This window comes from Eumetopias jubatus, unplaced genomic scaffold, assembly GCF_037043125.1.
Source record: "Eumetopias jubatus isolate StellerSeaLion01/CBP00866 unplaced genomic scaffold, mEumJub1_p1.0 scaffold_3, whole genome shotgun sequence".
In the NCBI taxonomy this organism is placed as follows: Eukaryota; Metazoa; Chordata; class Mammalia; order Carnivora; family Otariidae; genus Eumetopias; species Eumetopias jubatus.
The window spans coordinates 124000404-124025598 of NW_028274809.1; the positions used below are offsets into that span (position 1 = coordinate 124000404).

Sequence of the window (25195 nt, forward strand, 5' to 3'; positions counted from 1 at the left end):
TGTAACGTATTCAAGGTTAAACCCCTTAATGGTCTTCACATTTTTTTTTAAGATTATTTGACAGAGAGAAAGTGCATAAGTGGGGGGAGGGGCAGAGGGAGAGGGAGAAGCAGGCTCTTCACTAGCAAGGAGCCAGAGACCAGGGCTCGATTCCAGGACCCTGGGATCATGACCTGAGCCAAAGGCAGAAGCTTAACGACTAAGCCACCCAGGTGCCCCTGGTCTTCACATTTATAAGGCTCAAGACAACAAACATTTATTCAGTACCTGCTTTGCTGTTATCCCAACATCTTACTTGTATTCCTACCACCTGACACTGGTCTTCATTTAATGTTTAGCAAGTGGGTGACTGTTGCATGTCCATGTGGAAGGTATTGGTGTGGTTAGTGTGTTTAGCACAATCCCAGGCACAGAGTAGGCATCCAAAAAATATGAAGTATGGATGAGACATGGACACAGCCATCAGGTGGTCATGGTCTAATCTCAGGTAAATAAATGATGGGCACTTGGTCCCATACACTTTCTAGGAGAGAGACATGAGTCAAGGTTTGGGGGAGGCCCAAAGCAGTGAAGAACCATTAGAGGGGGTTCATAGTTCTTCATCTGTTACTGCTTTCCTCCTCTACCCACCACACAACATAAGGGGGCCAGCCCTCTGCCAGGCTACCACACCTCCTGGCTGGGGAGGGAGCCCCTTGACAGTCCCATGGGGACAAGAGGGACTCTCCACCTGAGGTCACTCCACTTCTCTGTATTCCAATTTAATTTTTATTAGACGTTTTGAATAAAATTACACCCTCCCTCTTCCATTATGGTGAACACTTAAAATTACATTTATACGAAATTACATTTATACAAACTTCTATTGAAAGCCAAATTCCAGGCCTAAGCTATTGGCCAAATCCCATTAAAAAAAGAAGATATTAAGTAAATTAGTTGAGCTGATTAAAAACACCTTCATCAACGTAGTACACGGGTGCCAACAATATTAAGAGCTGAATGATTTTTTTTTTAATAGCAGATGGTACATTAGTAGGGAGGAAGAGTGACTCTGCTTCCAGTCTCCTCCCCTCCCCGCCCACCAGACCTTCACTTTGGGAGTAAGAAGGTAAACCTGATCTACTCCAGGAGATCCAGGAAAGGGAGGTGGAGTAAGAAGCAGACCTACTGATCCACTCCAGGAAATCCAGGAAAGGGAGGTGGAGTAAGGTGGGAGGACAGGAAAGTAGAAGAGGGGGCCTAGGTAAGGAGAAGGAAAAAAAGGACTGGAGACTAATGGCCTGAGGGAGCCGAGGCCACAAGCCTGGAAGTGGGTCGCTGTCCCATCGGAGGTGCAGCCTCCTCTACCCTCAACGGGCGGCGGAACCCCAGGAACAGCCGCGAGCCACAACCAACGGCCCGAGAGCCGGCACGAGGGCGCTCCCGAAGTCGGCCGCCAGAGGGCGCGGCCGGAGCCGGCGCGGCGAAGCCCGAGGAGGGAGGAGGGGAGCCGGCGGAGAAGGGTCAGCCGCGGCGGCAGGGGCGGCAGCGGCGCAGCTCTGCTCCCCGCGCGTCTCCCGTCCCCGCGCCCCAGTAGGGCGCGCAGCTCCCGCCGCCGGGATGCTGCCGCCCGCTCGCCGCGACCGCCGCCTCGCGTTCCCGGCACTGCTCTCGCTCCTCACCTGCTCCCTGGGTAAGTAGCGGGCGGCCCGGGTGCGCACGGGAGAGGCGTGGGCTTCCCGGGCGCTGCCGCCCGCGTCCCGCGTCCGCGCGCGGAAGGAGGTGCCGGGCGGCCCAGCCCTGCCCTGCCCCGCGGGCGCCCGTGTCCCGTCGTCCCGTCCCCGCCGCGCCGGCGGCAGCGCCCTCTCGCGGCGTCCGGGTGGGGACCCGGCTCTCCGGGACCCTGGGGCGCGCCGCGCCCGGCCCCTTTCGGCTCGCTGGGTCCCGCCGCCGCCCCGGCCCCACTCGCGTCTGCCCGCCTCCTTCCGCCGGGAGCTGGCGGCCGGCCGAGCCGGGAGGGCGAGGCGCTCACCCCCACAGGAAGCGCTGAGTGAATGTGCAACTGCAAGAAACTTTGAGAGCAGGGAAGCGGCGGCCGCGGTCCCGCCCCCCTGCCTTCCGCCCGCGTCCCGCCTGCCCCGCGCGCCCCACACGCCCGGCGCGGGCGCCACAGGCTGGAGGCGGGCGGGCCGTGCGGCCGGGACCGCCCGCTCGCCCCGCACCTCCGCGCCGGGCAGAAGGGGTGGGGGGCGGCGAGGGACGGCACCGCCACTGCAGGGGTTCTCTGCGGGGTCTTCCGGCCGTGCCCGGGCCTCCAGGGCTGAGATGCCAACTTGGCACTTCTACAGATTCCTCGGCCGGGAAGGGAGGATCGGGGTGCCCGGCTGGGCCCTCAGTGTGTGCGGTGGTGGCGTGGGGGAGGCGGTGGAGACATTCCCCAATCTTGGGTCTTTATGGGGGAAAATTAGAGAACACTTCTAGAAACAATGCTTCTCGGGTCTTCTACAGCCATAATGCCCCAACCCCTTTTCTTCCGTTCTCCTCAAAAGAGCATTTTCTCCCCTTTATCGTAAAATGATGTGGCAAAGTTAAAAAAAAAAAAAATCGTTCTAATTGACATTTATGGTGAGATTTGTTCAAATTTGAAAGCTTGGGGGGAAAAAAATCACTCCCTTTTCAGTGTTCTCGGGGTTATTGTCCTCTAACCTGGACTTTTGTGTTTCCAGTCTTTTAGAAGGCAGTAATTTCAGATTTTTAGAAATGGCAGAATGGTGCAATTTAGGAAGAGACGTAGCGTTATAGCACACTGCTTTTTGGGAGCCCACCGGAACCTGTACAGCTCGGTTTTATTTGGATTTAAACTCTCCGAATAAGGACGTTATTTGCGTATCCCTCGCTTTTCTATAGGTGCTCAGTAAGTGTGGGAAATAGAGTGAGATTAATTGTTAATTAATTGTTCACACGCATGATTAAGTAAGCAACAATGTAATTAAAAATGTTCGGGCACCTTAGGCACAGAAAGCTCTAATTGAGGTGGGGGGCAACTGAACTTGGAGGAGATCTACTTTAGTGGAAGAAAGAATGCATCCCTGGGAGGGGGGCCGCCCAGGGAGAAGGGGAGGTTGGAGGGGTGGGAAATTGACTAGGTGATCTTGGCTGCAATAGTTGGCTTGCTGCCTGGAAGTTTTGCACCTAACCAAATGGGGTGGGTGCTAGCTGAAATTGGCATTCTATTTATAGCGCTGCACTTTATAATGGTGTACTGGGGATATAATATTTGTACATAATATATTCAACGTATGGGCTGAAATACCCATTTGTATTGCTGTGCATATCTATTTTTTACTGCACTTAAGAGAATATCTGTACTGCCCAAACTTGATAGTACGTTGAAGGACAGTCAGAATGAACCAAAATGTCAACACAGTTTTAGAGATGTCTATTAACATTGTGAAGTTGTCAGATAAGCACAGTAAATAAGACATAAAACCTATTAAAAGGTCCCTGTGAGACATTTGGCTTTGTGAACTGGCTTTCATGGGTTGGTACAGACGAGAAGCTGTATTCTTTGAGGTTTCTGAAATAAATCATGAGCTCAGTTTATTGAGCTCTGCTTTGGTGGTGTTGGGGGAGCACCAAGATGCAGAAAGATGTGGTACCCACTCTATAGATCTCGAAACCAAGTATCTTGGAATCTTGCTAAAACAGAGCTTATGATAGGAATTCTGAGGCATGTGAACAATCCTGATTGCTTAAAAATACTCTAAATATTCCCTTATAAGTTTGGCCTGGGTATATATATAGTTTAGTTTTCCCACAAACTGTAGCATATTCACTTGAGTTTTTAGAGAAAAGGCAATATAGAAAATTTATTTTAAACCCATATGATTATACAGACCAAATTCACTGCAACTTCAGTTCTAAAGTCCAGTGCCAGTTCTAGAATCAGATTTATTCACACCTCTACGTCAGCCACTGTGTGGCTCCTAGTGGGTTTGAGCTCAGTTTTCTCATATAAAACAGGAGGCATAAACTAGATAAAATACCAGAACTTTGCCATTTCTTACAGTTTTAACATACTGATTCTGTTGTGGCAGAGACTGCTATCTGCCTACTCAATAACCCATAGTTCCTTCTTTTCCTGACTAAAAAAACCTCTTAATCAGGAATGTTGGGTGACTGTATTTGGAGATAGGACCTCCAAGGAGATAATGAGGAGTAAATGAGGTCATAAGGGTGGGGCCCTAATCCAGCAGGACCATGTCCTTATCCTTCTCTGAAGAGGAAGAGACACCAGGGTTGCACTCAGAGAAAAGGTCATGTGAGGACACAGAAGACTTTTCTACCTGCAAGCCAAGGAAAGAAGTCTCAGCAGAAACCAACCCTGTTAGCACCTTGATCTTGGACTTCTAGTTTCCAGAGCTGTGAGGAATAAATTTCTGTTTCCAGTCTATGGTTGTTGTTAAGACAGCCCTAGCTGACTAATAATATAGGGGGCGAAGGGAAGGATGGAGGAATGTCATGGTGGTGGCAGAGGCAGTGTGTCCAGCGAGAAAAAGTTTCTCAGTGGCCCTTGGAAGCAGGGGCAGCCACTGAGTTATCTGTAGAGATTTTCGTGTGGGTCTCTTGGTGAAGCTTGTTAAAGGTAGCTGATCTAGCTGGGATGCATGCGTTGTTGTTGTTGTTTGTTTGCTTGTCTTTGTTTCATCTTCCTTCCCATTGTGTGTAAATCTGATGGCTGGAGCCATGGTAGTTATCTTGTGACCATGAGGTGACCTTGAAGACAAGCCAGTAGTAAGGATGGTAGGGCAGAAAGGATAGCACCACCTGGGTGCCGGGTGGATGGGGAGCACCACGGCAGCCCTGGGTCACTTATTTCCAGACTTGTATTGCAGGAGATTAAAAATAAACCTGTCTTGTTTAAGCCTCAATTGTTTGAGTTTTCTGTTACAGGCAGTAGCCAACCTAATCCTAATTGACACATCTGTGAAGAAGCTCATTTGAACCAGTGGTAAAATAGTAAGATACTAACTTTTATCTTTCTTATCCCTGTTTCTACTCTGTATGTGTTAGGATTGAATTTGTTAGCGTCTGCCAAAATTAGGGTTGATTTTTCATTCTGGTCCAGTTCTCGCTCAGATTCTTTTCATTGCAGTGAGTTAGACATTTTAGGATACCAAGAGTCAGAAGTGATCCCAGGTTATTTTGTGTGTGTGTGTGTGTGTGTGTGTGTGTGTGTGTGTGTGTGTTTAATTTTTAATTTTTAAACCCTCCTTTTATTTCTTAAGCAGATATGACTGATAGAGATTTTACCTATCTGGATGGGTTCTTGTCCAGGTAGTCTGGGTTTCCCAAGTTGGCGTGGTCCTCTTGGTTATGGACTTGACCCAAAGGAGTTTGCCTATAGCCAACAGTCAAGCTCTTTATCAGGGAGCATATAAGGGGATGGGGGGAAGAGCATCTGTTTCAGATGGGGTGGCGGGGTGGGGTGGGGGGTAGGGAGGAGCTATCCTGACTCTTTTGTTAACTTGTTCTGAGGCAAACATTGTGGGCCCAGTACTTGAGCAAATCCTGATAACTGACCTCATTTGGACCACTAAAGGCCAGGTTTTTTTTTTTTTTTTTTTTTTTGCTTTTCATTAGAAACATAAATCATAAATCCCTTTGTGCCTAGAAATTATGCTAGGCACAAAGGGATTATTTATGGGGGATTCACAAATGTTACTATGTTTTGCCTCTTTGTAGCATTATGGGCAATCCATCTTCGGTGTTGCCAGATTCTTGCTTAAGAATAGTATATAGGAGTGTTAATTCTATCTTTCCCAACACAAAGGAAAAATTCTAGTGAGTGTCGGGGTTTCATCAGGTCTATTATTGATTGAGAGTCTCCCTTAATTCCATGTTTCAAAGCTCTGTTCACTAAGCCACTCCCCAGAGAAACCCAATTCAGTGTAGGCGCTGATTTGCACTCCTAGAAAATGTTAACAGTTCAAAAATAGTATTAAAAGAAAGAACTGTACTTGGAATTTTTTTCATTTATTCAGAAAGTGTTGAGTATCTACATGTGTCAGGCACTGGGGATATTGCAGGAGGAAGACAGATCGAGTTTGGCTTTCCCCTGGTGGAGCATGCAGTCTTGAGGGGAAGGTGACATTAAACACTACACAGAAACAAATCGCACTGTGCTCAATGCTGTGGGGTGCGGGGGCGGGGGGGGCGTGGCTGGGGTGGGGGTGTTCTGGGCCCTGTGAGGACACGTGGCAGGGAGATGGAGTCCGGAGTAGTGGTTCTCAACAGGGGGCGATCTTGCCCCTCGGTGAACATTTATCAATGGCTAGAGACTTCTTGGTTGTCACAGGGATGATGTGGCGGGGAGTGCTACTGGTGTCTTGAGCCAGGGGTGCTGAGGAACATCCTACCATGTACAGGACAACCTCCCCCTCCAAAGAATCCAGGATCTGGTCTAGTGTTGATGACCACTGGGTGCCGGGTTGAGAAACCTTGGAATAGGGGCTCATGGAAGGCTTCTTGGAGGAGGAGACCTCGGCACTCAGACCTGAAGGGGAAGCAGAGATCAGTTAAGTGGAGGAAGGGGATGCACCCAGCAGGGGAAAGAGCTTGGTTGGTGCTGGAGGAACGCAATGCAGAAAGGACAGGACTGGAGAGATTCAGCGAGGAGCTGGGAGGTTCAGTAGGGGTTGGACAATGCAGGGTCTGGCAGAGGAGGGTAAGGAGTTTGGACTTTGTCCTTAGAGCAGCGGAAAGTGGCTGAGGGGTTGCAATAGGAGAGTGACATGATTTAACTTGCCCTGGTTGTCCTGTAGAGCAGGGATCAGAGGCGGCCAGTGAGGAGGCTGCCAGAATCAACTACGTGAGAGATGATGAAGAATCTCTGAGACACCGCAGTTGATGGGAACAGTGGGCTGAGAGGAAGGAGAGGGTCAAGGATGAATCAGGTTTCTGTCATGAGCTGTGGGTGGGTACCGGGGCTGTTTTCTGATAACAGGAGCTAATGGAGAAGGACCAGATTTAAACTTTTTTTTTTTTTTTTAAATTGTAGTTAAATATAAAATTTCTTTTAACCATTTCTGTGGCATAAAGTACCCGGACATTTTTCTTAAAATTTATTTTTAATTTTGGAGGTGAGGATGAGGAGTTCAATTTGGACAAATTGAGTTTGGGGGGATGTGAGATGTTCAGGTACGTGTCAGGTGGGCAGTTAGATTTGTGGGTCTGGAGCTCAGAGGAGAGATCGGCTGCAGAGAGATTTGGGGGCAATTTGAGTAGGTTTTTTTTAATTTTTATTTTTTTAAAGATTTTATTTATTTGATAGAGACACAGCGAGAGAGGGAACATAAGCAGGGGGAGTGGGAGAGGGTAGAAGCAGGCTTCCTGGGGAGCAGGGAGCCCGATGACCTGAGCCGAAAGCAGACACTTACCGACTGAGCCACCCAGGTGCCCCTAGATTTTTTTTTTTTTTTTTAAGAGGAGAGAGTCTTAACTGGCAAAATAAGTCCAATAAATCCAATTCAAAATGTATGGGTACCCAAGATTTGGTAGAAGCTGGGACAGAAAATAATCTTTGTATGATGTAAAGCTATAGGTTTATACCAAAAAATGAGTAAAGGTATCATCAAATAAGATTTGAATGTATCTCAATTATAGCAATGCCATTTTCTCCTAGGGATATGACTTATTTTCACTCCTAAAAGAATATTTTATGGTCTGAAAAGGTGATTTGTTTTAGTTTACATTATTACTTGCCATAAGAAGCTCAAGGCTCTTTACACATCACACTGAATTTATCTTCTCCAGATCCTTGAAGGTGGATATACTGGAGTTTGTTCTTCGTTTATGAGGTGAACAAAGTAAAGGAAGGTAAATGGCCAAGCCCTGTTGGAAAAATAGTCCCATTCCGTTCCCTTGAGAGTCTATTTAGCTATGTATCCCAATGTGTCGGACTTCAGCACACAGGAGAATCACCTCAGTGTCAGTTCCCTTTGTTACGAGCCCCTTTGTTAAGAGGCAGATTATGGGGTCCCAGCTTCAGATTTTTCTGACTCAAAAGATCTGAGATGAAGCCTATGGATTTGCATTTTTAGAAGGCCCCAGGTGGTTCGTATGTGCTGGCAGGTGCAGGAACGCTGCCTAGGCCCAGGTAGAAACTGGAACTCTTGCCAGCTGATTTTCTTTCGTATCTGTAGAATGTAAAGATGATTGCTGGTTGCTTTGTCTTTAAAAAGAAATAAGGAGCTGTTTCAGAGACAGCAAAGCATGGACTTGAGGCCTGATGCGTCCTGCTCAGATATTTCATCTCCTTGGGAAAGGAACCAGAAACCCCAGAATTCAAATGAAGAGGTCTTTCTCTAGTTCCAGCATCTTTTGGAAACAGGCGGGTTTTCAAATGCTCCTGGAGGGGCTGGAGGAGAGCATGAGCCTCAGAAACCATTTTCTGAGTGGGTTGTTAGAGCAAAGGTGTTTGGACAGTTGACAAGTTCCTAACGGTGTTAGAACATTTCAGCCTGTGGCTACTGTGGATTTAGTTTGCTGATGGGGGGGCGGGGGGGCTTCTAAAGCCACTTTTTGTATTGCAGAAGTAAGATACCCCCAATTTAAGCAGAGATTGTGTAAGTTAGCTTGACAGTGAACGGTTCAGTACTACTCTTGCCACGTGAAGGGGTTATACGAAGGGCTGATTGTTTTGTGGTTGAGTTTGTTCTGGAGTGGGTTGTGTGACCAGGGTTTCTTCTGCCCCTTTCCCATGACTCAGCCTATGAAACATGCTCATGAGGGTGGTGTTTTGAATCTCTCCCCTGAAACTCTTGTTTCAGTTGGCATATGGGCTTTCCTATTATTTGTTTAAGTGAGATAGGAATTCAAGAAGCAAATGATCTTTTTATTTCTAAAATAATAGAGTTAATTCCTATTTCTTTCTATTTACTGTCCTTTCTATAAGTAAGTTCACCCTCTGGCACAGAGACTATATTGGTCCTGGCCAACTTTGTTCTCAAGGGAAGAAAAATTTGTATTCCAAACTCCATTTTCCCATTGACTTTTTAATAAAACAGAAGAGGTGTTTCAGATGGAGTAAGATCAAACAGGGGTAGGTAGTGAGTGGCTCAAAAGAGGACTATTGTGTCGGTGTGCTCATTGCCACACTTGAGGGGAGGCCAGCCCTCCTGCCCCCGCAACCTCCATCCCTTCCCTCAACCAGCTGATCACCTTGTAAGTGGTGCAGAACCCACGGAATGGGGCACAGCGGTTCCCGGACCCTAAATGTTGTCCAGCCGTCTACTTGCGGAATTGTGCTGTCTTCCTCCCCAGTGCAGCATCTCTCTTCCTGAGTTTGCTCTTTGGCACCTGAACAAAAGGCTCCATAGCTCTTCCCATAGGCCAGGTACTGTCCTAATCCTGTACATGCACCAACTTAGCTCATTCGTGTTGAGTTTCCCCCCTTTTACAGGGATGGAGGCAGAGGCTCTGAGAGCCCAAGTCACTGGCCCAATGTTGCTTAGCTACTAAGTGGCAGATATGTGATGCCACGAGGCGGGAGTCTAGATTCTGTGCATCCGGCCAGCATGCTGTGCTAGTCCTCCTAGTGGAGCAGGGCCTGGAGGCCAGGTTTCCTGTGCTGCAGCCTCTTTTCATTGCCCTTTGAAGCTTTAAGGAGAGAATGCTTTAAAAGAACACTTTATAAACTCCTTATACTACTGCCTTCTCTCTAGCTTCTCCTCTCTGCCTGGCCATTCCTTTCTGTCATCTTTACAGTTTTGTCCCTGAAATGTGGGAGCTTCCTTGCTCCTGTCTTCCCATCCAGTCTTGTGGCTTTGGTTCCATTGGACTGTGGGGCCACTGTCGGTGCCTCTCCTCCTGACCCCTGCGCCCAGCTCCACCCCTGGGTACACGCTGCTGCTGGATGTATCCGCTTGAATAGCCTCAGCACCTCAGGATGTTGGGGACCAAACTGAGTTTTTCCATGCATCTGCTTCCCCCCGGCTTTAGTCTCTGGCTTGTGAAGGGCACCGCAGTGTGCCCAGCCACTCCCTCTGAAACCCGGACTCCCCTACATTCCTTTCTCACTCAACAACCCCTCTGGACTCTCCCTTCCCGGTCCCATCTCCTGGTAGCATCTGACTCCTAGCCTGTAGATAATGCTGCTTTAATATCCCCCACACCTGTTTTGCTCACCACCCACTGCCCAGGCACTGCATCATCTGAATTCTGTCCCTTCTCTCTCATTACCTGGCTCCATTAGCTTCCTAGCTGGCCTGTTTGTGACTTTTTTTTTTTTGCCCTCCCACAGTCCCACCCAACACTACTCTAGAAACCTGTCCAAGGCATACATTTAAAACATGGCACTTGCTTTCATAGAAGCTTTTCATGGCCCTTACAATAAAAGCAGACTCCCTAACACTGGCCCCTTTTATGACATGGCCCCTGCTGTCTCCAGTTCCACCTCTAGCCTCAGTCTCTCCCCTCCCCACAGGTGTGCATGCCCCAGACACTCCCCCCCCCCCAGGTGCCCATGCCCCGGTCTCTTCCCCTCCCCCAGGTGCGCATGCCCCAGGCTCTCCCTTCCCCCAGGTGCGCAAGCCCCAGTCTCTCCCCTCCCCCAGGTGCGCATGCCCCAGGCCCTCCCTTCCCCCAGGTGCGCATGCCCCAGTCTCTCCCCTCCCCCAGGTGCGCATGCCCCAGTCTCTCCCTTCCCCCCCAGGTGCGCATGCCCCAGTCTCTCCCCTCCCCCCACGTGTGCATGCCCTAGTCCCTCCCCTCAGGTGTCTGTTCTGGGTACACTGGACTATTCACCAAGTTTTGATGCAGAAACCCGTTTCCAGTCCTCCTTGCTCTTGTAACTTGAAGTCTCTGCTGCCTGGAATTTACTTGCTCAAGCACTATGTTGAGCTTGGTCTAAGCAGTGCTTTCTGGAAGCCTCCCCTTCCCTCCGCTGCCCGACCTTGGGTGAGATGGCCCCTGTCTCTACCCCAGGTGCTCCTTTAGGGACTCCCATTAGAGGGACGGCCAGTGGAGTGGGCACTTGTGCCCTTGGTTGTTGACCGAAGAGCTTGTGTCTCACGTCAGCGCCTTGGGCAGCTGCTTGCTCATCTTCCCCAGCCCCTAGCAGGACGGGTGGTACCGGTGCACACAGCCCCTCTCTGATTTTCTGTTGCACAAATGAAAATATAAACTAATAATGACAGTAACTGCTAAGGCTCAAAGCACTTAGCATGTGCCAGGCCCTATTCTAGAAACATACATGTGAAACCAGTTGATCTTTGGCCCCATGCCTGTGCTGGTTCTGTCCTCTGCCCATGTGGAGTGCCAGGGGCCCTCCATCCTCAGGTTGGGAGGGGTGCCTCAAGGTGGGTGGATGGAGCTGCTACCCAGTTTGTGCACAGACCCAGGGAACAATAGATTTGTCTGAAGAGGAGGAAGGAAAGGCAGGCTCTGCCCCCTGCTGCTGGGTGGGGGTGCATTGGTTTCTGGTCGCTCTGCGGGCACGGATTATCTTCAAAGCAGGTAATTGGAATTAAGTAAATCAGCTGTGGGCTGCACATCCTGGAGCTTAAGGCCTCCAGGACTTTGATTTCAACCTGGAAAGCTCCAGGGAGCTGGAGCCACGCGGGGGGGGAGGGGAGGCTGTGCTGGGTGAAACGTTTTGTAAGTAGGTCACAGGAAAGAAAGTGAAGGCCCACAGGCTCCCTCCCACAGTATGTCAGAAGAGAAAGTGGGGCAGAGCCCGTGTGAGACCCTGAGCCACGCAGGGGCCCCAACTGCAAGCTTTGTCCTGGATGGCAGAGCCAGGGACATGGAGTTCCCGGGTAGGGCCCACGACCAGCTAGACACTGCCCAGACTGACCGCGATCATTGCCCCACCAGCGGCATTATGGAGGCAGCTCCTGAGCCTTGACTATGCCGAGCTCCACACTAAACACTGTGTACCTTATCTCAGTTAATCCCGGCAGCGCCCCTCTGAGTGGGGTTATTTAGTGTCTCAGTGGTTTTTTTTTTTGTTTGTTTAATCTGGTTTCTATGATCGGTGTTCCTGGGAGAGTCTGGGAGGACAAACCAGGGAAGAGGAACAAATGGGCGCGAGGAGTTAGGAGGGGCAATCGTCTTTCCTGCGTGGGCCTGGGCTGCCTTGCTCCCTCCCAGGAACAAGAAATGATAGGATGGGATAGGATAATCAACGATGGTTGATTAGTGTTGCTTAAATGCCTTGCAATTAATTCCTCTCCAGGTTTCTGGCACTCTAGGGCTTAGGCTGGCCTATAAATCTTTGTCCCAGGTTAGTTGTAAAATCTTGATTTATCTCTTAGAAGAGGTGTGCTATAACACATTAGTTGGCTTGAATTATTTAAAGTTATCTCAGAAAGGTCTTATTTCTATTGCCCGTCCTGATTTGCACTTTAAATATAGTTCCCTGTAGCAATTCACAGGAATTCATGTTGAAAATAGAAAAGGGAAAATTACTTTTAAACAGCAGTTTGGCATATAAGAGCATGATTTACCTTGGAATAGTTCTCCAACTGCACATTAAGGCCAAGCTTTCAAGAATATTTTTTCCCCACTGAATCTGGAAATTAGTATGAAGCCAAACAGCAAACATCCAGCCCCAGGTGGCCCCTCCCTTTGGCAGAGTTGGGGGATCCTTTCCTCCTTCCCCCGACCCCTCAGCACGCAGTGTTAAAGTCCCACTGTATGACAGGTAATTTCTTACCTCACCTGCTAATTTTTATCACTTTCTCCTCTAATTTTACCATTTCCCCTTCATTTGTACCAACTGTAAAAGCCTGGATTTTGTGGGTAAGAATTTTGTAAAGGATTCATTATTTTAAGATTGGATTTATTAGTGGTATAGCATATTCTGTGCCTTCAAAATGCATTTGGTTCCTTAGTGATTTGTTTTATTTTGATTATGGAAACATAAATATAAAACCAACTAGTATTTTTTTATATTCATTTAATGAGGATTATCTTGCCATGTGATTTGCTCTTATACCTGAAAGTAACTGATGCATTTTTTACCTTAGTGCTTTATTTATTTTTTTAAAAGTAAGCTTTAGGCTGAGACTTGAATTCATGACGCCAAGATCAGGAGTCACATACTTCTTTGTTACTGCTTTAAACATTGTATACTTTATTTCTATGATGGGGAAAAAGGAGTTCTTAATTTCACAGCAGAGTGTGATAGGGACAAATGACAGTTTTGTATGTTTTTGTTTTGTTTTGTTTTTTTTCTTTTTAAAGGATATTTTAAATCTAGGCCTTTGTGGTTTTGGAGGGAACTAAAATCTAGTTTACTCTCACTTCAGTTAAGCGTTGCCTGAATAGAGGTATGCTGTCTTAATTATGACAAGGAGGATTTGTGGAAGTCCCTTGACTTATTGGGAATGTCATCCCTCCATGTGATTCCTATGTGAAACATTATCAAATGACATTAGGTGATTACTTATGAAAGGTGATGTGTTAGTAACTTGAAGAACTGATAACCAAATAAAGGCATTTTCTTCAGTATAGAGTCTGCATTCTAAAGGGCTTTTGTGTTGACATACTCTTCCTTTTACATAGCCATCTGGCCTGCAAAAAAAGTGAGGAAAACTAAATCCTGGTTATTAGATGATGAGTAACTGAACGTGTTAAACTGAGAAGGTTTTTTTTTTTTTTTTATCTTGACAAAAGAGGGAATTCTAGCCCAGAGAGCTTTAACTGTCTGTGTTTGGAATTAAGAATTGATGGAGTCGGCAGAGACAGATTTGGACTCAGAGTCGTGTCTTAGATTGACCACAGTTGTTACATCCTGCAAGTTGTTGGAATGTTCTGTTTCTTGGAATTCTGTGGTGTTGAGTGATATTAACATGTTGTGACTTCCCTATATGATATTAATAATTCTATTTTTGATATCTTCTTGAGGGTTTTAAGTGTGCATGCTAGTTTGGAGGTAAATCAAATATGACAAAGCCAAGGAATTAAATACCCAGAAGCAGAATTTAAAATGGTGTTTGGGGTTAAATCTCTCCTTTCTTCTTAGAATTTAATGAATGATTTGGGCTTCATGGTTGCCTTCGTGTGTGTGTGTGTGTGTGTGTGTGTGTCTGTGTGTCTGTGTGTCTGTGTAAAATGAGAAAGTAGGTCCTACTGAGAATAAATTGGTGTTGGGAGGACACACTAAATTCCTTCAGTTTGCTTGGTGGATGCTACCTAGTGTAAGGAGTAGACAGTCCGTAGGTGATGGGATTCTAGCGCCATTGTAAAGACTTGTATTGATTGACTGATTGATTTGATAAGTATTTATTGACCTTCCTCTGTGTGCTGGCTGTGTTCTAGGTATGGGGCAGGCAGTTAATAAAACCACATTCCTGCCTTCACGGAGCTTACAATAAACTAATATGTAAGACAAGCAATAAACAAATAAATATAAGTATGTATTATGGTAGTAAGTGCTCTGGAGAAAAAGAAAGAGTGAGGAAGGTAAGGAGGGGTGGAGTTGGGGATTATTATTTATAGAAGGTGGTCTCAGGGAGGCCTCTCTTAACATCTGCTGTTATACAAATTCCACACATAGAGGTTCATTTGGCTTACGTTTCAATTTCCCCCTGCCTTTTGAAATGTCATCCTGTAAATGGAAATGATTAAATGATGTCAGTCATTTGCATCTTCACGTGAATGCTTTTGATTATTTCCTTTGAGCACATGTTAATGGAGAGAGAATTTGAGGCAGCGATGTCTGGGAGTGGGGGTGGGGTTGGAGGGGTCGGAATGGAGGAAGTTGTCTGCTGCTTTTCAGGAGGGTCTCCTCCGTTAGCCCGGGAGACCTACTGCTGAAACCCTTCGTGCTACATTACTGCTCTGTGGAAGTGGTTGTCCAACACTTTTCGTACGTTACTGCTCTATGCCATTGCCCATTTCTCCTGGGGACGCTCGCTGGAGAAAGCAAACTCTATGAGGTGCTTTCCTCTTAGCTCCTCAGGAGAATGCACTATCAAAATAAAGTATATTATTTTTTTGTCTGGTTAACCTTCCCGACTGTTGGGTTTATTATTTTGCTTTGTATTTTCAAAGTGTTACTGGCATGTTGTTATGATGATGCTGATGATTTTGAATGTGGAGCCTAGGTGTGTCTGTAGGGATATCATCTGTTTATGGGCTCCAACTCAAAACATGCAGTCCTTCTAAATAGGGAGTGATTTTAATTCCCCTCACTCTCCTGGCCCTGTTGTGTTAGTGGGCTCTGTTAAGTCTCCCCTGCGTGCGGCAGCATTATCTGCACCACGCTTCTAACCTGGCAGCCCCCGAGACTGAAAGCTTGCCCCAGATTTAGCTCTGTTGCCTGCCAGGTTCTGGAAGCGATTGTGTGAGTAGGAATTTGTACCGCTTCCCTCTAGATTCTCAGGAATTCCCCTTCTCTTTAGAAGGCACCAGAATCGAGGTTGCTAAGAGGGTGTATTTTGCACGCATCTATTTTGTAGTTTCTAGCCATTGACACAAATGGTATACAGATTCTAATTTCTTTGGTGTAGTATTTCTTTCGCTTGGTAGCCTAAGCACGTTGGCTTCCCAGCGGTGAATAATTTCAGGTCCGGAGATGAAGGTGGCCTGCAGTGCTGGTTTGTAGCAATGCAGCTGCTTTTAAAAATGAGCAAAGTATGTGTTATTAAAGTACCCCCTTTTTTTTTCTCATTTTAAGCACAACTGTTGAATGTGAGAATAAATCTTAATTGATAATTTTAATGGAAAAATGTTTTCTTTTTTCCAGCTTTTGCTTTGGTTTCTGAAGATACAAAGAAAGAGGTCAAGCAATCTAAGGTACTCTTCTCATGATCAAATCTCTTCTTCCTGTCTGAGATTCATTTGTATTTTCTTTAATGGGAGCTGTAATGATTTCATCTTTCAACAGTTACCATTTTTTATTATCAATTAATGAAATGTTGGTCAGCCATAGATTTTTTAATCCCTACAGATAAGCCTGCTTTAAAAAAAAGTCCTTTAATAGTTAAAACAGACCAAATAGGTTTCAAATTTTATTTTAAGAAAAAGTATTTTGAAACGGAGTTAGACATTTTAGAAGTCTTGCTTGGATACCGTAGTTTTCTCTAGTCTGACCACATCTAAACTTGGGCTTCATTTTTCCAGTCTGAGAAAGGAGTCTTATGCTATGTCCCTGGGGTCACAAGAGCCTGAGTATCCCTCTCCCTGAAGGTGGCACTATGTGAGAGTCCCCAAAGGTGACTGCCAGGCTTCTTGCACAGTCAGACCCAGGAACTGAGACCTGGGGGACTGATGGAGACAGGACAACACTTACCCAAATCTCAGAGCTGCTGCTTTTTTCATTATTGATTTCATTCAAGAACTTTGCCTCATGTTTACCATTTAGGCTTTGCACTAGATGAATTTAGGAGATGAGAAAGAGAAACAGTATTTTTTTTTAAAGAGAAACAATATTTTAAGACTATGAATTGTCTTTATCATATTAGTTAAGGCTCAGTTGACTTTATTTTTTTATCCCACAGTTAGCGTAAAAGCATTTTTTAAAAGGATGTTTCTTTGGTTACCAGAGTATTATTTGTTCTAACTGTACTGTGGGTTTCCTATGCAGGAACAATAATAATGATTTCCTTTGGTTTTAAGATCCTTTATGGTTAATAAAACATTTTCAGACATTTCATTAACTTGATCTTCTCAATGATCCTGGGGATCATTGGGGATAGTGTGGGTTTGGTTCCAGACCACTGCAATAAAGCGAATACCACAAGAAAGCGAATACTGCAATAAAGCGAGTCAAATGAATTTTTTTTTTTTTTTTGGTTTTTAGTGCATAATGAAAGTTGTGTTTACACTGTACTGTAGTCTGTTAAGTGTATAATAGCATTATGTTTAAAACATATACCTGAATTAAAAAGTACTTTATTGCTAAAAAAAATTATGCTAACCATCACCTGTGCTTTTAGCGAGTCCTAATCTTTTTGCTGGTGGAGGATCTTGCCTCGCTTTCGATGGCTGCTGACTGATCAGGGTGGTGGTTGCTGAAGGCTGAGGTGGCTGTGGCAATTTCTTAAAATAAGACAACAATAAACTTTGCCCCATAGATTGACTCTTCCTTTCACAAAACGATTCCTCTGTAGCGTGTGATGCTGTTTGACAGCATTTCATCCACAGTAGAACTTCTTCCAAAACGGAGTCAATCCTCTCAAACCCTGCTGATGCTTTGTCAGCTAAGTTGATGTCATATTCCAAATCCTTTGTGGTCATTTCAACAGTCTTCACGGTGTCTTCACCAGCCGATTCCATCTCGCGAAACCACTTCCTTGGCTCGTCCATGAGAAGCAACTCCTTATCCGTTCAAGTTTGATCATGAGACGGATCCATCTTCAGGCTCCATTTATTTATTTATTTTTCAATTCAAGTAGAGTTGACACACAATGTTACATTAGTTTCAAGTGTACAACTTTGTAAGTAGACAAGTCTGTACATTCTGCTGTGCTCCCCACAAATGGAGCTCCCATCTGCCACCACACAACACTGTTCCAACACCATTGACTGTACTCCTTGTGCTGTGCCTTTCATCCCGTGACTTACTCATTCCACAGCTGGAAGCCTGTCCCTCTCTCTCCCCTTCATCTGTTTTGCCCACACCCCCACCCCCCACCCCCAATTCCATTTCTAATTCTAGTCCTCTTGCTATGTCCACCACAAATGCAGTTAGTCACTGCCTTTACTGAAGTCTTGAATCCCTCAGAGTCATCCACGAGGGTTGGAATCAACTTCCTTCAAACTCCTGTTAACGTTCTTATTTTGACCTCTTCCCATGAATCATGAATGTTCTTAATGGCGTGTAGAATGGTGAATCCTTTCCAGAAGGTTTTCAATTTTCTTTGCCCGGATCCATCAGAGAATCACCATGAGATCATTAGCCTCATGAAATGTGTTTCTTTTTATTTATTTATCTTTTATTTTAAAGAATTTTAATTCCAGTATATTTAATATAGAGTGTTATATTGTTTCAGGTGTACAATGTAGCAATTCAACAATTCCATATATTACTCAGTGCACTTTTTTTTTTTAAAGATTTTATTTATTAGAGAGCATGAGTGAAGGGGGAGGGGCAGAGGGAGAAGCAGGCTCCTCGCTGAGCAGGGAGCCCCATGCAGGACTTGATCCCAGGACCCTGGGATCATGACCTGAGCTGAAGGCAGACACTTAACTGACTGATCACCCAGGCACTCAGTTTAGCTTAATTCTTAAGAGTCCTAGGATTTTTGGAATGGTCAGTTAGCATTGTTATCAGCTTCAAGTCACCAGCTGCATTAGCCTCTAACAAGAGAGTCAGCTTATCCTTTGAAGCTTTGAAGCCGGGTACTGACTTCTCCTCTGGAGCTGTGAAAGTCCTCTATGGCATCTTCTTCCAGTAGAAGGCTGTCCCATCTACACCGAAAGCCTGTCGTGGAGTGTAGCCACCTGCATTGCTATTGTAGATGGACCTTCTGGAGAACTTGCTGCAGCTTCTCCTACCAGCCCTCGCTGCTTCACCTTGTGCTTTCTGTTGTGGAGCTGGCTTCTTTCCTTCAACCTCGTGAACCAACCTATGCCGGCTTCAGACTTTCCTTCTGCAGCCTCCTCACCTCGCTCAGCTCTCACAGAATTACAGAGAGCTAGCTAGAGCCTTGCTCTGGATTAGGCTTCGGCTTAAGGGATTGCTGGGGCTGGTTTGCTCTCCTCTCCAGACCACTCGAACTTTTTCCACCTCAGCAATAAGGCTGTTTCTCTTTGTTATCATTCATATGTTCACCGGAGTAGCACTTTTAATGGCCCTCAAGAACCTTTCCTTCACATTCCCGGCTTGGCTGATGTTTGGTGCAACAGGCCTAGCTTTGGGCCTATCTCGGCTTTCAACATGCCTTCCACGCTAAGCTTAACCATTTTTAGTTTTTGATTTAAAGTGAGAGACACGTGACCTTTCATTTGAGCACTTAGAGGCCACTGTAGGGTTACTAACTGGCCTAATTTCAGTATTGTTGTATCTCGGAATAGGGAGCCCAGAGAAGAGGGAGAGAGAAGGGAGAACAGCCAGTTAGTGGAACAGTCAGAACACACACACCATTTGTCAATGAAGTTTATCCTCTTTTATGGGTGCAGCTCGGGGCACCCCAGAACAATTACAATAGTGATATCAAAGATATCAGCATAACAAATGTAGTCATAATGAAAAAATTTGAAATATTGTGAGAATCACCCAAGTGGGACACAGAGACACAAAGCAAATGCTGTTGGAAAAAAAGGCACCGATAGACTTGCTGGATGCAGGGTTGTCACAGACCTTCAGTTTGTAAAAAACATGATATCTGCAAAACGTGATAAAGCGAAGCACAATAAAAGAAGGCATGCTTGCATAGCAGAGAAGACTTAGCCTCAAAGAAGTTATGTGATTTGACTGAGGTCACATGGCAATTAAAAGGCGTCTGGGTGGCTCTGTTGGTTAAGCATCTGCCTTGGGCTCAGGTCATGATCCCAGGGTCCTGGGATGGAGCCCAGCATCTGAAGCTCCCTGCTAGGCCGGGAATCTGCTTCTCCCTCTCCCTCTGCCCCTCCCCCCCTGCTCCTGTGCTCTCTCCCATTCTGCTCTCTCTCAAATAAAATCTTTAAAAAAAAAAAAGGTGAAGTCAGAATCTCAATTTCTTGAATCCTTGAATTTTTCATACTGTAATTTTATGTAGCTGTGTGCATTATAATGTGTATGTGTGTTTGGCAATAATAAAACTCATTTGTAATGAAGTTAAAGTGCTACCTAAGGGTATTAATAAGGAATTAAAATTTTGTGTAATGATTTGAGAATTATAACCTATACTTTCAAGCATAGATTCTAACCCACCTTTTCAAATGGGGAAATATGTAAGTATCTGTCTTCTTAAATATATATATATATATAGATAGAAATAAGGTGAGTCTTATATCTTCGTGTCACTTTTCATGCAAAGGTATTAAAGTCCTTGAAAAATGTCATTAACCCCATCTGTGCTTAGGCCGCGGAGCCAAAAAAAACCATTAATCCCCTGAGGAGGGGCAGTGATAAAATGTCTAGACCATACCCGAGACTGGGAGCTGGGGAAGAATTCATTTGTCCAGGCTTGCCCAAAGTCTGTAGATGAACCTGGAGATAGGAGTTAAGGCTCTTACCAACAACCACGTTAATTTGGGATTATCATTAGTTGATCACCCTCGGCAGAACTGATCAGGACCTGCCGGGCCATGCTGTTCAGAAGCAGCCACCTTCCCTGCCCCTCACTTCATTGCTTGCTTTAGAGTGGGGCCCCAGGCAGCGCTCTCTCCAAATGCAGCATCCCTGCTCAGGTTTGGGGGCCCGCCCCACACATCAGGGCATCTGGTGGCTTCACATCCAAATTCTGGGTGCTGCCCCTGTCATACCTCCTGGGGCCTGACCTCTGGGCCTAGGCTCCTCTCCTGGGTTCCTGGTCCCTGGCACTGACCCGGATTCTGACCTAGCTCAGCTTTCAGGGGAGGCTGCCCAGCCAGGCTCGAACTCCACCCCCTCAGCTACGGCGCCCACTGCTTCAATCTGTAGTCTTTCTTGCCCAGACTTACACCCTGTGGTGGCTTATGATACTGTATCTTGTGTCATGTAGGGGTAGAGTTGGACACTGTGGTTCACGTTCCTCCTCCAACACTGATATGCTGTGGGACTTACCCTCTTGGCCTCAGTTTCCTCATCTAGGAGATGGGGTAATAGGACCTATATCAAAAAGCTGTCTTGAAGATTGTGTGTGTGTGTGTGTGTCCACCACTTGAAACAGTGCCAGACCCTATTTAAACGTGTACCTGATAGGACAGCAAGAAATACCTACACAGCCTTGCGAGAGGAATCTTAAGCAAATCCACGTAAAAAAGAGGAACCATAGACCTTACTGCTTTTATCAGTTAAATTTCTTTTATGGTGTTAGTTGACTTCATATGAAGTAGATGATGTTCATGATTAAAAAAGACTAGTAGTTAACTGTTGAGCATTTTCTTTGGGCAGATGCTCTGCTCAGCATTATATTACCTAATGAAATTCCCACAACGACCCTGTGATGTAATTATTCTTCCTGTTTACAGATGAGAAACTGAGGCCTGAGCTAGTAAATGGTGGGGGCAGAGTTAAAAACCAGGACCAGCTTTTAGTGAGTCCACTGATGAACACATCTTGACCAATTCATTTTATTCAATGTCTAGGGGGGTGGTGGTGGTTTGTGACTGGGTACAAGATGCCATTTTACTTCTCTTCTTAAAAGATTTCCTATCAAATTCTTGGGAGGATGTTTTATCTTCTTTTCGTGAAGGCTTTGTAAACAAGGCCGTACATATGTGGATGACAGGTGTTCAAATCTATCGTGCCTTCACAAATAAAACCTGTACCAGAGGGTGACTTGGATTTGTCTTTTCCCAGCTGGGGTAGGAGCTGCCTGTGGGGTAGATACATTAGTAAGAAATCTCTTTCCTATCTGAATAGCAATTTTGTTGACTTACAAAACTGACAGCACATTTTGACTGATATTGATAGCGTAAGAAACATGGCAGCAGAGATAATGAAACAAACTACGTGTTTCTTCTTAGGAAGAGCTAAGCCTTTTCGTGAGGAAAGCTGGAGACAGAATTTTAAATGTCCTGTCAATTCGTTCATTTAGTCTAATTTTCTTCCTCAAAATTACCCAAGACCATTTTGGTTCCATTCAGTTCACTTAATGCAACCGTTCTTGGATGTTTTATTTTTACAGTTTACAAATCGAGCTATTTGAAATAGTTAATCATTTCCGAGCTATTGTTTTCAGCCATTTGGAGCCTCAGGGCTTAATAACAAATGGAAAGGTGTAATTTTGGTTGATTTTCTTTGGTTTCACAAAGAGATGTGGTAGGAAGTCCAGTTGGTTTCCAGATTAAGTTAGTCAGGAAACACTGAGTTCAGGGTATTTTTTTTTTTTTTTTTAATCTTTCAGCTTATTGCTAAAGGTGACTTTTGTTGTGGGTATCACTTGGAGCTCACTCTCAAGTGTGCTTTCTTCTGGTGCACGTTTTCTGAAGAATATCTCTGGAGGAAGACAGAGCATGCATTATCCCGTGGCTGGAAAAAAGGAACGTTGGGAAGAACTCAGAAGACCTGGATTTTCATCCTGGTTCTGTGGCTAGAATGACTGTTGGACTTTGGGCAATTCCTTTACCTGTTCTGAGCCTCCATTTTCTCATTTGTAAAGGGGGGTGTTGGATTGGATCATCTCTCTTTTTTTTAAAAATTATAAAACGCACCTAAAATTTACCATCTTAACCATTTCTAAGTGTACAGATCAGCTGTATTAAGGATATTTATACTATCAGGCAGACAATATCCAGGACTCTTTCCATCTCACTAAACAAAATGTCCACATTAAATAGCTCTCTGTTCTCCTTCCCTGGCCCCTGGCAACCATCCCTCTACTTTATGTTTCTATGAATCAGATGATGCTGTAAGTGGAATCGTACAGTGTTTGTCTTTTTGTGTCTGGCTTATTTCACTTAGCATCATGTCCTCAAGGTACCTTGGTGTAGCATGTGCCAGAATGTCCGTCCTTTTTAAAGCTGAATAATATTCCACTGTGTATACAGTATATTTTCTTTACCCACTCCAATGCTATTTTTAAGTCTAAACTTGCAAATTTTCCACGATCCTCATCTACCGGCCAGCTTGGGAGTGGGCATCTTGGCCAAGGGATGGGCAGCAGGTTAGGGGTGAACGCTGAGCGGCATTTCTGGTTCCAGTATTTTTTAGTGGGCTTTTCCAAAAAGTCCGTGTTTTATCAGAATTAAGTGTCACTTGATCCCAAGGCATAACAAAGCAGTACCCAACTATGGGGTTCTCTTCCACTCAGTGGTATTTCTGTTCTTGAGACAAAGATAATTGTAGGAAATGCTGCCAAAGGTAGACACTGTCCTGTTTGCTGTTTCCCTCTCTCCCCTCCCTGTCTATTGTCATGGTCCCTTTGGCATTCTGAGAGGATACATCACTGTGTGTCTGTATCTTGGCTTTTGAGCTGTTCCCAGTTTTGATGGTAAACGCTCACAAGTGCATTTCTTATTGCAGTCTATGAAGAAAATTGAAGGATACTTGCCACTGTCCAATTGTTATAATTATAGTGAATGGCAGTTGGAAGCAGAAAAGGGCAATTAGAGAGAAAATTCCGTCCTTGTCTGCTGGAGAAGACCTCGAAAACGGCAGATTTAGCTGCTGACACTTTGCACTTTGTCAGAGAAATCTTTTACGAGCCCTTCCCCTGATCTACCCAGGATCAGGATCGGGTGTTTCTGTGCTCATGTCTGGATTTCCTGTGTCCAGAGCTCTGTAGCTCACAAACTGCAGGCTGTCTGCTCCTTGGGCCCTGTTGAGGCCCCCGGTGCTGCTCCTCAGGTGAAAGAGAACATCGTGGTGATGTTCCGGATGCCATTATGTCGGAGCCCACAAGATGATGAATACCGTAATTAGTGTGGCTCATCTTCATGAGCCACACACTGCCAGCATTGATACTGTCTCTGTTTTGTTTGCCATGCTTTTGAGTTCACAGGGTTTTTAAATGAACTCTCCCAAGAACATTGTGAACCAGTTAAGCCTTAGCTTTAGCTCCATTTTACACCGGAGGAAAGAGGCTCAGTTCAATTACGTGACTTGCCCAAGAGCACGTAAGAAGTGAGAAAGGGCCTCGTGGGAGGCTCCTGTCATGACGCAGAAGCACGTCTTTGCTCTCTCCCTCCCCTCTCGCTGTCCCCCCCCCCCCGCCCCAGTTTTAGGGAAGCATTGCCAAGCTCTCCTCTTCTCTGTCTTCCCCCAAATGTTACTGTGTACCATGCATATTTATTTGGTGTTTTGCTAGCTTTGTTATGTGAGGAGATTTATCTTTTTCTCTTTTGTCCAAAATACAGAATTTGGAGAAAAGTGGTGTCTCAAGGAAAAATGACATAGGTAAGTAATGATTTTTTTTTTTAAACTTATGAGTATGTACCCAGGTCTATTTCTTGTAAATTATATTTCAGTGAAATGAATTCTCTTTCTGATTTTATTTAGAAGGTCAGTATTGCTGTGCAAATGTTCTTTCTTGGGCCTGGCCCCACCTCTACCCTCATGAAGACCCGGGGAGAACACTTCAGATCGACATAGTGGCATGTGATTTGTACCGGAATCAACAGCCAGTATGTTAGATTGAATTCCCTTGACCCTCATTTATTGAGTTTCCAGTAAGGGTGGAGGACTGGGCCAGGTGGCCACTGTGGGGGTGATGAGGATGAGTAAGACACAGTCTGTCATTCTAGGCCCACACTTAGTGGGAGAAAAGGACTAACCTCTGCCTGGGGCCAGATTCCCCACTTGTGGACTTGCAGACACCACTTTTCCTACGGGTTAGCTTACTAACCACATCTGTCAAACTGTCCCGAGAACCCTGGTACAGAAGCAGCTACTTGTGTCATTGTAGACACCCTGTACCTCCATCATGGCCCCCGTGTACCCTTATTTGTCCTCCCTTTCAGTATATTGTAAGCATCTTCAGAAATGTGACCATGAAGTCACAGTTGTTGTTGTTGTTTTCTGGTATTGCGAGAAATATGCCCCAGTGTTTTGACGAGATGATAAGGCTGACGTCTGTGTGTTGGGTCTTTTCCCAAAGGGTGTGAACTTTGTCGATGTTGGTGGTCCCAGGGTAGGCCCTGGGGACCTGCAAGGTGGGTCCTGGACAGGAGAGAAAGGGCACATTTTTGTTTCTAGGCTTCCTTTCGCAGGCCTGGGTTCTGTGGAGTCTAGAAGGCAGGAGAGGGCCCCTGGGTGGTACGGGGAGGATGGCGTGTGCTAGGCCCTGGGCATGCATGCCTTCGGCTCCGAAGGAGCCGCGTTGGTTCATTGCTTTTTCTTCTTTATGTTATGGTACCCTGGATGGCTCAGCCACTCCTCCCCATGTGGAGATGTTCTCTCTGCTGCCAACACTTGGGGGTTTGGGCATTTGTTTGTGTGTTTATTTTATGAGATTTGATGGGGCTCCTGGGACTCCTTGTAGAAAATGATTATTTTTTATTTTTATTTTTAGAGTTGGGGGGCAGAGGGGAAGGGAGAGAGAATCTTAAGCAGGCTCCATGTCCAGCATGGAGCCTGACATGGGGCTCCATCTCACGACCCAGAGATTGTGACCTGAGCCTAAATCAAGAGTTGGGTGTT

The 25195-nt window shown here is 45.6% G+C and overlaps 1 protein-coding gene across 1 annotated transcript in view; it reads left to right on the forward strand.

Moving 5' to 3' along the window:
- B3GLCT (beta 3-glucosyltransferase) overlaps positions 1-25195 on the forward strand; it is a 136112-nt gene that overhangs the window by 18085 nt on the left and 92832 nt on the right. The window contains exons 2-4 of the mRNA XM_028106794.2: positions 1372-1672; positions 15734-15783; positions 23914-23953. Coding sequence (XP_027962595.2) covers positions 1372-1672; positions 15734-15783; positions 23914-23953 — 391 coding nt within the window. The remainder of the gene's footprint in view (positions 1-1371; positions 1673-15733; positions 15784-23913; positions 23954-25195) is intronic.